This window comes from Amblyomma mixtum, chromosome 1, assembly GCF_055824585.1.
Source record: "Amblyomma mixtum isolate Tamu chromosome 1, ASM5582458v1, whole genome shotgun sequence".
NCBI classification, from domain to species: domain Eukaryota; kingdom Metazoa; phylum Arthropoda; class Arachnida; order Ixodida; family Ixodidae; genus Amblyomma; species Amblyomma mixtum.
Window position 1 is genome coordinate 100162777 of NC_143012.1, and position 12095 is coordinate 100174871.

Below are 12095 nucleotides of genomic sequence, written 5' to 3' on the forward strand. Positions count from 1 at the left end.
TCACGTCGACAAGCTTAGAATGTTTGCTTCGTGTACCACGAAAGAACGCTGTTTAGCACAATATGCAACCCTCAATAATATGGAACCCTCACCAGGCTTACTTAATACAACTGCTCGAAGCAATCCAGAATCGTGCAGCGCGCTTCATAACGTCGCAGTATTCGTCTCGACACAGCGTTACCAACCTAAAATCGTCTCTCGGCCTTGAACCATTCGCACTCCGCAGAAAAGTATCAAGTCTTTGTCTTTTACACGAACTATACTTTTAACTTCCCTGCACTACGCCAAACTTTGTTATCTGCTCCCTTACGCTCATCTCGCCGATTATTCAACTCCCTCAGCATTCAGCGGTTGCATGGTTCATCCAACGCTTTCAATAAATCTTTCCTTCCCATCGCCATAGAAGAATGGAACAATCTTCCTGAAACCGTTGTCATCGAAACTAATCCCATTAGATTTAGGCAGCTAATAACAGACCACTTGAACCAACTATAGCTACTTTCCTCGCGATGCTCTGCGTGCAATGTGAACTGCTTGTGCCGTTGCGGCACCCTCCCCCCCCCCCCCCACCCCCCAGAAGTGTTTTCCCACTTATTTAATTTTCGTACATTTTAATGTTTAATTTTATATACTACTGCTTTAATTGCCTTATATATTCTGTACTATTTGAATTACCTGACGCTAATTTCACGTCAAACTTGTTATTCTTGTTATGTTTGTTATGCTTTTTTATGTTTACATGCCTTTGTATGACCGTTTCACACCACTGTCTCCCCCCCCCCCCTTATGTAATGTTCCAGACGGGATCTTTAAGGGTTCCATAACTGATGATGATGATGAACATCTATTTAACTTTCATTACACTCTTTAACACTCTAGAGCACTGAATACAGCCTCATGCCGGTTCACTTACTCCGTACTTTAATAGAACTGACACGTTTAAATTATATACTTTTTCCCGCGTACCATAAGCGAGTGGAATTCACCGACACAATGACTATCTGCGCATAGTCATTCAGGATTCTTTCCTTTTCAGTTGTTCTTTTTGCTTGTTGCCCTTGGATCTGTAATATGTACATCGTTATTTGTTCTGCTTGGATCTGTAGCATGATCTTCATTATGAAATAAATAAATAAACAAAGTAATGAATTACGCATCACCATCCCCCCCCCCCCAACTGTAGCCATACAGCTTCCATGTAAATTTCATGTATATAGAAAAGTTTGTCCTTGTCTTGTGTTCGAACCCGCGACCGCCACCTCACCACGGCAGTCGCTCTACCGCTGGAATTACCGGACAGCTAGCATACGGTAGGGCTAGAGGAAATTGATCGATAAGAAAGGTGTTAATCGAATGTTTAGGGCAACACCCAAGGTGGAGTGAATTTGTAACAAATGAGTAATTACTCATTCGCTTCCAGCGAAGCGCAGCTATACGGCTACAGTAGAAAGCTATACAGTTTCCACAGAAACTTCGAGTTATTGATTATTTCGCTCAAGCCCAACCATCTGCTCGCCGTCCGGCTTAAAAAAGTGTGCCAATCAGTTGAGTTCGTACAGCGACTAACCCGTTGAGGTGCTGGTCCCTGGTTTAAACTCTGGACCTGGACGACTTTTTTTAAATACGAAATTTTAATGGAAGCTGTATAGCTTCATTGTAGGTGGTACAGCGCAAAACAGACAAAAATAGAAGACGACACGGTGAAGCGCTCTTTCTTCTGCTTCTCACTATTTTGTCTGTTAAGCGCGAGACTGACGAAAAACAAAGGTAGAATACAACACAGCCGAGAACGAAGCCGTCGAGGCCGTCGAGGGCTATGTACTCTCGAGCTGTTTCCGGCGAATAAAATGTTGCACAATAAAAAAAAAACAGACGAGAGCGGATCGGTCAAATCCATTTCTGCCCAAAAGCGTGGAATCGCAACTCACGTTACGCTTTTACCGTACAGGGTCAGTATTAAAATGGAAAACTGAAGAGCCTGAAAGTTTTTTTTTTTTAAGAATTACTTGAAGCTGGGCTTGTTGGTGCGTATTCGTGAAAGACCTGAGAGCGCTAAACGGGGACACGGACAAGTAAGGGAGCAGGACGAGCAGCGCTCGTCCTGTTCTCTTACTCGTCCCTGTCCCCGTTTTGCGCTCTGATGTTTCCTTTTAAGTTTTAAAATTTGCTGCAGCGATGTACACCTTATGTAAGCGAAACACATCCTCGTTCCAGAGCATCGACAGCATATTTACCTGCGCCGACAAGTTGAGGTCTCCCAAGTCCTTCAAGATGTCGCCGTGATCGCTGTGAATCCTCGCGCACGAGCTGTCATCCACGGAGCACAGCTTCAGAGCTTTCAGGATGTAGTCTATTGCCTGCGAGATGGCAGCACAGCGAGGCGGCATTACTCAGCAATAAGTATCTGGCGAATGCTGAGAAAAAAAAAGTTAACTGCATTCCTACAAAACACCAATCAAAGAGTCAGGACCAGCAGGGTAAGGCTGCGTCGCGAACGCTTCGAAAAGGCGAAAATAGTACGTTAACGTAAGAAGGTGGGCTAGTTGGTATATATATTTTAACAAAACTTCGTGCTGGGCTAGTTGGTAGGACATAGTTGAAACTTGGTTCAGTGCAAAAGACGAACACAAAGAAAGGAAGCGCTCCGTGTGTGTCGTTTCCTTTCTTTGTGTTCGTCTTTTGCGCTGAACCAAGTTTCGACTTGGTACATATAGTTTAGAACAACTTCTATTTGGGCTAGATACCTCATTGTACACGCGCAAGGAAAACAGTAGCGCCGAAAAAACATACACACAACCGAAGAACGACATAGGACAAGCGCATTCTTTATCCTCACACTTCCTGATTTCAGAGTGCGCTTGTGTGCGCTTTTGTCCTGCGTCGTTCTTCGGCTGTGTGTGTGTTTTTTTCGGCGCTACTGTTTTCCTTTCGCTAGTTTGTGCGTATGCATTGTTAGCGCGCGCAAAAAAGAAGCAGACGAAGAGAAGAAGACGACAACACGACACAAGTGCTTATGTCGTGTTTCAAAGTCGTGATTTGAGCTAGTTGGTACATCTTGACAACTTCACCAGCGCTGCGACGAGGTGTCCAAGGTGTCTAATAAAAAAAAACATGCTTTCCTCTGCTTCACAGGGCTAAGATTAAGTTTAGACATCAAGATCAGCTGACCAGGGAGTTGTGTGGAGCCTATCACATTCACAACAACAGTGACACGTGCGTAGCACACCTTCTGTATCCATCCATGAGTGTGAAATTTCGTATCTGGGTTCCTAACTGTCTTCTGTGTGCTTTTTTTGCGGGAAGCGCAGGCGCTTAGGGTTGCAGTGCTATAGTATATAACAGTGTGTTTTTTCAAATGAACTTTCAGTTCTTAGTACCGCTTGTCCTGTCCTTCCTTCTCTGTCTTTGTTCCTCGTCGCAGCGCTGGTGAAGTTGTGTCGTGTTGTCATCTTCTCTTCGTCATCGTCTTTTTTACGCTCGCTAACCGTGAAAATAGCCCATTTGAGTTTTCCAAACCCACCTGAACCGTGCGGTTGGTGTGGTTGCAAAGCAGTGCCGCCGTGTGAAGGGCTTCTCGATGGCTGTCGTTTCTGTGGATGATTTCAAGCAGCAGTTCCTCGGCTGCACGGAAGCTCCGCAGGCGGATGAGCAGTTGCGCCTTGGAAGAGGAGCAAGTCGGGAATTCAGAGACGGCCGTTACAACGAATGCACACCCAGTTCGAAGAATTTTTTCTTGCAAATGTTGAGAGGAATTCGAAGTGTCAGGATTAGAAAGGGCTGCGGAATAATACAATGTTCCTCATGTTCTTTTCATGCCATAAGAATAGCTTGATAAGGTTGGGCATTCGGATCCATTATCCAAGCGTATAAAAATGTACTGAATTCTCTCAAGTGGTTGCACTTACAGTTAATGCTCTGAATACTCAAAAGAGTATATTGTAATGAACAAATAGGCCTTAATGAACTCAAAGAAAAACTTGATTTAAGATTGCTTCCCAAGAGCCAAATTGCGCGCCGGAATTCTGCAGGACACTCGGCCTAATGTTTAGCTTTCAAGTGTTCATTTTTCATTCATCTAAGTTCTCGGCACGTTGGTTGCTAGACTTGTTGGTTTATAGTGTAAAACACACCGTAGCGCAGCAGAAGACGAAGCCAAAAGAACCGAGTCGAACACCAAGAACGCTATCTATTTGCTTTTTATTATCATCGCCCTCTGAGTCTCGGGCATTACGCCTCTTTAAGCAGCTGATCCCGCTCCATCTAAATTCGGTGAGGTTGCTTTGGGTACCGGGTCACGTGGGCATTCAGTTAAATGAAGTTGTTGATTCATTAGCAAGGGCCTCTCTCTGTGGCCCAATAATTGCTGTCCTGCCAACCTGCGTATATACAGCTGCGGTGAGGTTTCGAAGTTACACAATATTTCAGGAATTTTCAGCCTCGGCGCTTACTTCATCTCCCGAATATCAGCACTTTCTGCACCCTTGGAGTAGCAAAGACTGGAGCTCGCGCCGACGTGAGGTCTCTTTCAGGCGTTTGCGATGCCGAGTTCCTCTGCTAAATTTCTACCTTCACAGATCTGGTCTGGCGGTTTCTCCACTGTGCCCATTTTGTGTCGAGCCTGAGACAGTGGATCACTACCTGCTGTTCTGCCGCCGATTCTCTTCTTTGAGGAGGCGCCTATTAGAAATTCCGTTTCACCAGCTGAATCTGCCTGTGTCCACTGAGGTTGTTCTTTCCTTTGGCGCTACTTCGCTTGGACGAAGCAACAGGAGTGCGCGCTATGCAGCTCAAAAATTTTTTCTAGAAACACAGCGACTCCCATGCTAATATTGATTTTATTTATTTATTTTTCTATTTGTTTTCATTTTTCTGATTATCAAACAGTTCATTTGTTATTATTATTATTTTTTCTGTCTCCCTTTCAGTCAATACAAAATTGAACCATTACATATGTTGCATTCAAATTTGCACATAAAGCCGTCCTCCCATCTTCGATCTCCCAGCTAACAGGACCCCTTTCGTTGCGTAGTCCAATCTGTCAGCCTATACCCTGTTAATACTCCTTTTCCTCTAAAACTGCCAACCATTATAACAGTTAACCGCCTGTGTCTTGACCACTCCCCCGTAGTGGGTATGTGCCATTCTACTTGAGGCCAACCAACCAACCAAGAACGCTACTCGGGCCCTCGAGAGCCATTATATGAGCGCTAGACGAAAGAAGTAATTGTAGTTAACATGATTTCAGATTGTTTTCAACACAGTGTTTGAAGAATCCAGAGTGATTGATGCTGTACACTCAAGGCGGAATGTCATTGGAGTCTCGGGCTCATCTACGAAAACTATCACTAGTATGAGTGGTTTAACGTCTGTTAAGAAACATAGCCTGTAAAGGAGGCTGCAGTGGACGCTTCTGGATCTATTTCGACTACTGACGTAAACAGTCCAACAGATGGGCGTTTTTGTATTGACCCCTCATCGAAAAACGGCTGCGATTTGTGCCTCCCAGATTGGAATCAGCAGCAAAAACCAAAAGCCACTGATCCAATGCGGCCACTTTCGTATACGGAATAGACTGATGACATGCGGCGGTGGGGGCTTGATCGGAGCCAGCTGAGTCAGGGTGGCAAGCACGGGAAATCCTATGCGCGCATGTGAGGTGCGTGTTTATTTATTTTATTTCAGATACTGTCAATCCCATCGGGATTTTTACAGGATGGGCACATAGTAAAAGCGAATACAAATGGAATGGTATACATTAAAAACACTGTTGTTTGCAAGTAATTACATGAGTATGGGGAAAAAAACACAGATAAGAGAAAATAAAACACATAACGAAAGATTATATTTCACAGAAAAGGGTGCAATTTTATACATTGTAAGTAGTATGTTCATACAGATGCTGGTATATGCAGTGATACGAGTGGTCTGTTGTACTTGTATAATTATGATTTATTTATCTATTTAATTATCGCGCAACTGTTCTTCTACCAGAGTTAGAAATTTCTGCAAAGATGTATTAGTAGTGATAGAGGGGTTCAAACTATTCCATTCTTTTATGGCAAGCGGAAAAAATGAATATCTGAAACAGTCGGTTCGGAATGCGTACTCTCTAAGGGTTAATGGGTGCTTATGCCGGGATGGTCTCGATTCGTCTACAGATATATATAACGAAGTATCTATGTTTAACGAGTTATGAACTAATTGGAACAATAATTTTAGTCGTGCTAGTCTGGCGCGTTTCTGTAAAGTAAGAATACATGCTTGATTTAGTAGTTGGGATGGTGAATAACTGGTCCTGTATTTGTTAAAGATAAATCTAATTGCCTTTCTCTGCACTCCTTCTAGTTTATTAATGAGCTGTTGTGTGTAGGGAAACCAAATCGTGTTTCCATATTCGAGAACTGATCGTATAAATGTGTTATATGCTAACAGTTTGGTCTCCGGTGGCGCTTCTCGAAGCCGTCTTCTAAGGAAGAACAATAGTTTTAACGCAGATGATACTATACTGTTAATATGTGATTCCCATCTTAGATCATGTGAAATGATTAATCCAAGGTATTTGTGTTCGTGAACTCGGGTGAGCGGTATGTTATTGATGCTGTATACATATTCGGACCTTTGTTTTTTACGGGTTACACATAGGAAGGCGGTTTTTTTAATGTTCAGTTCCATTTGCCATTTGTGACACCATATTACCACTTCATGAAGGGCGCTGTTTAAATCATCGTGGTCATTTACAGAGTTAATTTCGTTGTAAAGAATGCAGTCATCGGCAAAAAGTTTAATTTTAACTTTTATGTTAGAGGGCAGATCATTAATGAAGATAAGAAATAAAAGTGGAGCAAGGACGCACCCTTGGGGTACTCCCGACGTAACGAGCGCAGAATAAGAAATTTCATTGTTAACTACAACATACTGAGATCGGTTAGTTAAGTAGTCCTCGATCCAGTTGATAATAGGGCCGTTACCTAAAGTTGATCTAAGTTTGCTAATTAGTTTTTTATGGCTTACTCTGTCAAACGCCTTAGAGAAATCAAGTGCAATCAAGTCAACTTGCTTTTGGTTATCAATGCTCTGGAACAAATCATGTGTTAGTTCGAGTAATTGGGTGATAGTTGATATAGTATTGAGAGTAATAAAATATCAAATTTTACTGGATTCCTGGAAATGCCTTCGAAAGCCAAAGAGACCAAACGTCGAAACTGCAATACAATGATCAAGTAACCTTGATTTATAAATACTAGAAACGAAGCCTCATTAATCATGCTGCGACTACAAGCATTGAAAGACAGCTTCCGCCAAAATATCGCCAAGGTGAATATGAAGGAAGGGGGAAATTCTTCGAGGACCGGTTGCGTCACTGGAATTTTGTGGCCCTTTTATTCGGTGCGCGAGTACAGAAAAAAAGTAATGACGATATAAGCAAACCAAGAAAGCTTTCAAACTCGCTTTCCTGGCTTTGTGTCACGCACGCAGTAGAAACGGCGTAAGCATAAGTTTAGACCACCCTTTCTACAGCACATTTTTCACACGTGTAGGCTGAATACTTTGCCACATAACGCCAGCAAACACACAGTTGCTCGACATCAGTGCACGTAAACAAAATATCTTAGTTACTTCTTACGCAGCACAATTCACAGAAAACGGCCGACTATTGGTTTCCAGAAACGGCAACCGCGTGGGATCACCGCTTTCGGATGTTGGCAAGGTTAGCAACGTTGAGTTGCCATTTGTAAATGGCTTGGTTTGGTTGGTTTATTAGGGTTTAACATCCCAAAGCGGCTCAGGCTATGAGGGACGCCGTAGTGAAGGGCTCCGGAAATTTCCACCAACTGGGGTTCTTTAACGTGCACTGACATCGCACAGTACACGGGCCTCTAGAATTTCTCCTCCAAAGAAATTCTAGCCTCCGCGGCCGGGATCGAACCCACGTCTTTCGGGAAGGGAGCCGAGCGCCGTAACGACTGGGCCACCGCGGAAATGCGTATCGGCTAAAAATAAGCAGCCCAACAACACAAGGGAGCGAAAACATTTTTTGCCGCCGGTTCTAGAGTTTCCTCATGGTATCTGTTTATTATTTTGTGCACTGACTTCAGACGTCAGCAAATCGCACGACAGCTGCAGCAAGGCTTACGTGGTGCACCCTGGTGTCGAGGTGGTGCGGGAAAAGACGCTGCGCTTCCTCGTAGAGGTCCCGAGCCTCGTCCAGGCGGCCAGCGTTGATGTAGAAGACGGCCAGGTTGTCCATCACCTGCGGATCCGGCTCCACCGCCAGTGCCCTGGATCGAATCCGTTGTCGCAACAACCATCACCACTAACCAGATCACGGCCACTCGCGAAGTCGTGCTCCGACATTGACCCCTGTCCGGCGGGAGCCGCCGCTACCCTGTTCTGGTAAATTTCTCATCATCATCATCATCATCATCATCATCCCTACGCCCACTGCAGGGCGAAGGCCTCTGCCATGTCTCTCCAATTAACCCTGTCCTTTGCTAGCTGCACCCACCGTGTTCCCGCAAACTTCGTAATCTCATCCGCCCACCTAACTTTCTGCCGCCCCCTGCTACGCTTGCCTTCCCTTGTAATCCACTCCGTAACCCTTAAGAACCAGCGGTCTCTTGCCTTCGCATTAGATGCCCTGCCCAAGCCCATTTCTTCCTCTTAAATTTCGACAAGGATGTAATTAACCCGCATTTTGTTCCCTCACCCACTCCACCCACTTCCGATCTCTTAATGTTGCACCTATCATTTTTATTTCCAAAGCTCGCTGCGTTGTCCTTAACTTAAGCTGAACCCTCTTTGTTAGCCTCCACGTTCCTGCCCCATAGATGAGTACCGGTAAGATACAGCTCAATAAGCTTAGTAAACTTCTCACTCTTCGCTTCGTTTGTCCCTGCTTGGATTATGCTCTCTTCCCTCAACGCATCATCGGTTGCCTGCAGTCCTCCTTTCAAGTCCGGCCCAAAGAAATCTAAGCACTTTCGCTACCTCTGAGAATATGAGCACTCAAGGCACACTATACACAGCTAGAAAGCTCTGTTCACATTGTGCACTGCATTGCTTGAACCTTGCGTAAAGTACACTCTGTACGCGTAATGACAGAGGGCACGGGCGCAAAACAATGTTTATTGCAAACGTGTCTTCGGCCCAGGCACAGTCTTGACGAAGGCTGGGGCCGAAACGCTGGGAATAAAGTGCTGAGTCTTGCTCGTACCCTCTGCTATTACGTACATGCGCGCACACGCACAAGAAGAAAAAAAACCACATGCCATCCGTGAGATTCGAACCTGCGACCTAGGAAGATCGCGTACGGTGCTCTACCAAATAAGATACATTGCGTAAAAACAGCGCAGTAGACGGGACCAAGAAGAGAAGAAAGAATGCAAAGAATATAAAGAATTTACCAACTTGGCCGGCTTGTTCCTCTCTTGAACTAAAATACGGCGGCGGCGACCCAGTGTTCTGCTTTAGTTGATGTTTATATTATTTTTAGCCCACGTCTATACATATAGCAGGTGTTTCTGGCAGGACAAAGTAATTTTTAACTAAAAAATAAGCTTTTGGGGGTAAAATATGGCTTTTGCGGTTGGCCGCACCGGAAAGCAGATGAATTGTCTTAAACAGTAAGATGGTCAACTAATTTCTGATGATTACCTTTTCACCTATCGGAGCTAGGCAAGGGATTGCAATTATAGATTTGTACCCGGTCGATAGTAATATCCATATCAGTTTTTACACTTCCGTAAATGCAATTAACCTCGGCGCTGTGGCTCAACAAAATTTGGCTACATCGTGCCACAACACATGCGCTTTCGAAAATTATGCTGGCAAAGCAGTCTTTCCACTGCACGTAACTAGTGAAAAAAGCCAAATTTTGTCGACCTACAGCACTTTCGGCACTGGCGTATTTTTTGGCACGAGCGTTTTCTTTCCTTAATATAGATCAACTCGTCGTCCAGTCCAGCAGATGGGGCTTGCCCATTCTTTTGAAATGACGCCGCCTGCTGACCACGGTTTTCGAATTCCAGAACGTGCCCGCCACATACATTCTCTCTTCATATCCGGAAGGGCGCGCTGCCGCGCAAGATATGGCGATCAGGAACTAAGCAGTCTAATATCATATTTCCTCCACAAATATCCTTCAATCTTTCAAGTACTGTTTACTGCCACCTCGGCGAACCGACTAAGACGAACGCTCTGGGACTTCTCCCTAAACTAGAAAAAAAAAAGCCAGTTCTGGGCAGATTTACTTGTTTTCTGTTTCGAGCCCTGATCTTTACCTCAACCCTGAAAATTTTAAACATATGCACTAAGATGATTGCTGATCCAAATGTTATGTAACTCATAATGAAGCTATTGCTTGAAGATACAGCAGCTGTATCTCACCGGTACCCGCCTATTGGGCAGAAACGTTGAGGTTGACAAAGGGCTCAGCTTAAGGATAGGTGTAACGTTGAGAGACCGGAAGCGGGTGGAGTGGGTGTGAGAACAAACACGGTTTAATGATATTCGAGATGAAATCAAGAGGAAGAAGTGGGCTTGGGCAGGGCGTGTAATGCGAAGGCAAGATAACCGCCGGTCCTTAAGGGTAACGGAGTGGATTCCAAGAGAAGGCAAGCGTAGCAGGGGGCGGCAGAAAGTTAGGTGGGCGGATGAGATTAAGAAGTTTGCGGGGATACGGTGGCAAAGGACAGGGTTCAAGAGGCAGGGGGAGAGGCCTTTGCCCTGCGCTGTGCGTAGTCAGGCTGATGAGGACGATGAGGCCTCGTGTCTTCATGAGTCAGTCATGCCCTAATTTACAATGGTGTGTTACTCTGCTTCCTTTACCGCATTCTCTTGAATTACGCGATTGGGTGTCCGCAGCAGCCAAGGCATGCAGGCACGACCCCGTCAGGCACGTCTGCTGCCTTTTGTCGTGTCGCCTAAGGCATTTGGGTAATGAATGTTTTGAAGAAAGAAAGAAAGAAGGAAGGAAGGAAGGAAGGAAGGAAGGAAGCAAAGGGAGAAGGAAGAAATGAAGGAAGAGAGAAAGACAGAATGAATGAAAGAAATAATGACAAAGGAAAAAGGAAGAAAGCAAGGAAGGAAAGAAAGAAAGAATCCTCTTAAAGATTGAAAGAAAGAAGAAAGAGAAAGAAACGAAGAAAGAAAAAGAAGGAAAGAAAGGAAGAAAGAAAGCGAGAAAAGAAAAAAGAAAGAAAGGAAGATAGAAAGAAGGAAAGAGAAAGATAGAAAGAAAAAGAAAGAAAGAAAGAACGAAAGGAAGAAAGAGAGAAAGAAAGAAAGAAAGAAAGAAAGAAGGAAGGAAAGAAAGGACGAAAGAAAGAAAGAAACGAAGAAAGAAAGAAAGAAAGAAAGAAGGAAAGAAAGAAAGAAAGAAAGAAAGAGAGGAAGAAAGAAAGAAAGAAAGAAGGAAGGAAAGAAAGAAAGAAAGAAAGAAAGAAAGAAAGGAAGAAAGAAAGAAAGAAAGAAAGAAAGAAAGAAAGAAAGAAAGAAAGAAAGTAAGAAAGAAAGAAAGAAAGAAAGAAAGAAAGAAAGAAAGAAAGAAAGGAAGAATGAATGGATCTGGATACACCCACGACAGTTTCCAAACGGAGAAATTAGAATGATGTCACGCAAATCATGTCAGAAATTGCACTTTACGATATAACAGCCGAGGTGAGTCGCCCGAGTCTAGCTAATGAATATCGTTTACAGCGGTACACATTGCTGGGACCTTTAAACTACCTTGTTTTGCCATTAGGGCGTTGCTTTCTATCGCTGCTACTACTCCGACTGCCGTCCGCCTTAGTTACACCAAGTAAATGTCACTATTGGCTTGTTCTTCTGCCCTAAACGCACGTACAGGATTATATTTCCATAAAAGCAGGCGGGTATACGAAATCTTTCGAGACCTACATTCTGCGCTCGTTGCTGCCGTGTGCCTTCCAGGGCACCAGAAGAACTGAGAGGGACGGGAAATGCCTGAGTATCAAAGCCACTTTTGTACACCATGTATAGCTGGGTACAGAGTTCATTTCGCTGACTCAAGACAGCGCTTGAAAGTACCAATGCTCTGCATAGCATTTCGCTAGCTGCCTACTAGGTCTTATTAC

The 12095-nt window shown here is 44.2% G+C and overlaps 1 protein-coding gene across 1 annotated transcript in view; it reads right to left on the reverse strand.

The window, feature by feature from the left end:
- Positions 1-12095, reverse strand: part of LOC149367333 (protein O-mannosyl-transferase TMTC1-like) — a 228414-nt gene that overhangs the window by 21403 nt on the left and 194916 nt on the right. The window contains exons 14-16 of the mRNA XM_089555018.1: positions 8135-8279; positions 3521-3658; positions 2235-2357 (exon numbers count right to left, since the gene is read on the reverse strand). Coding sequence (XP_089411144.1) covers positions 2235-2357; positions 3521-3658; positions 8135-8279 — 406 coding nt within the window. The remainder of the gene's footprint in view (positions 1-2234; positions 2358-3520; positions 3659-8134; positions 8280-12095) is intronic.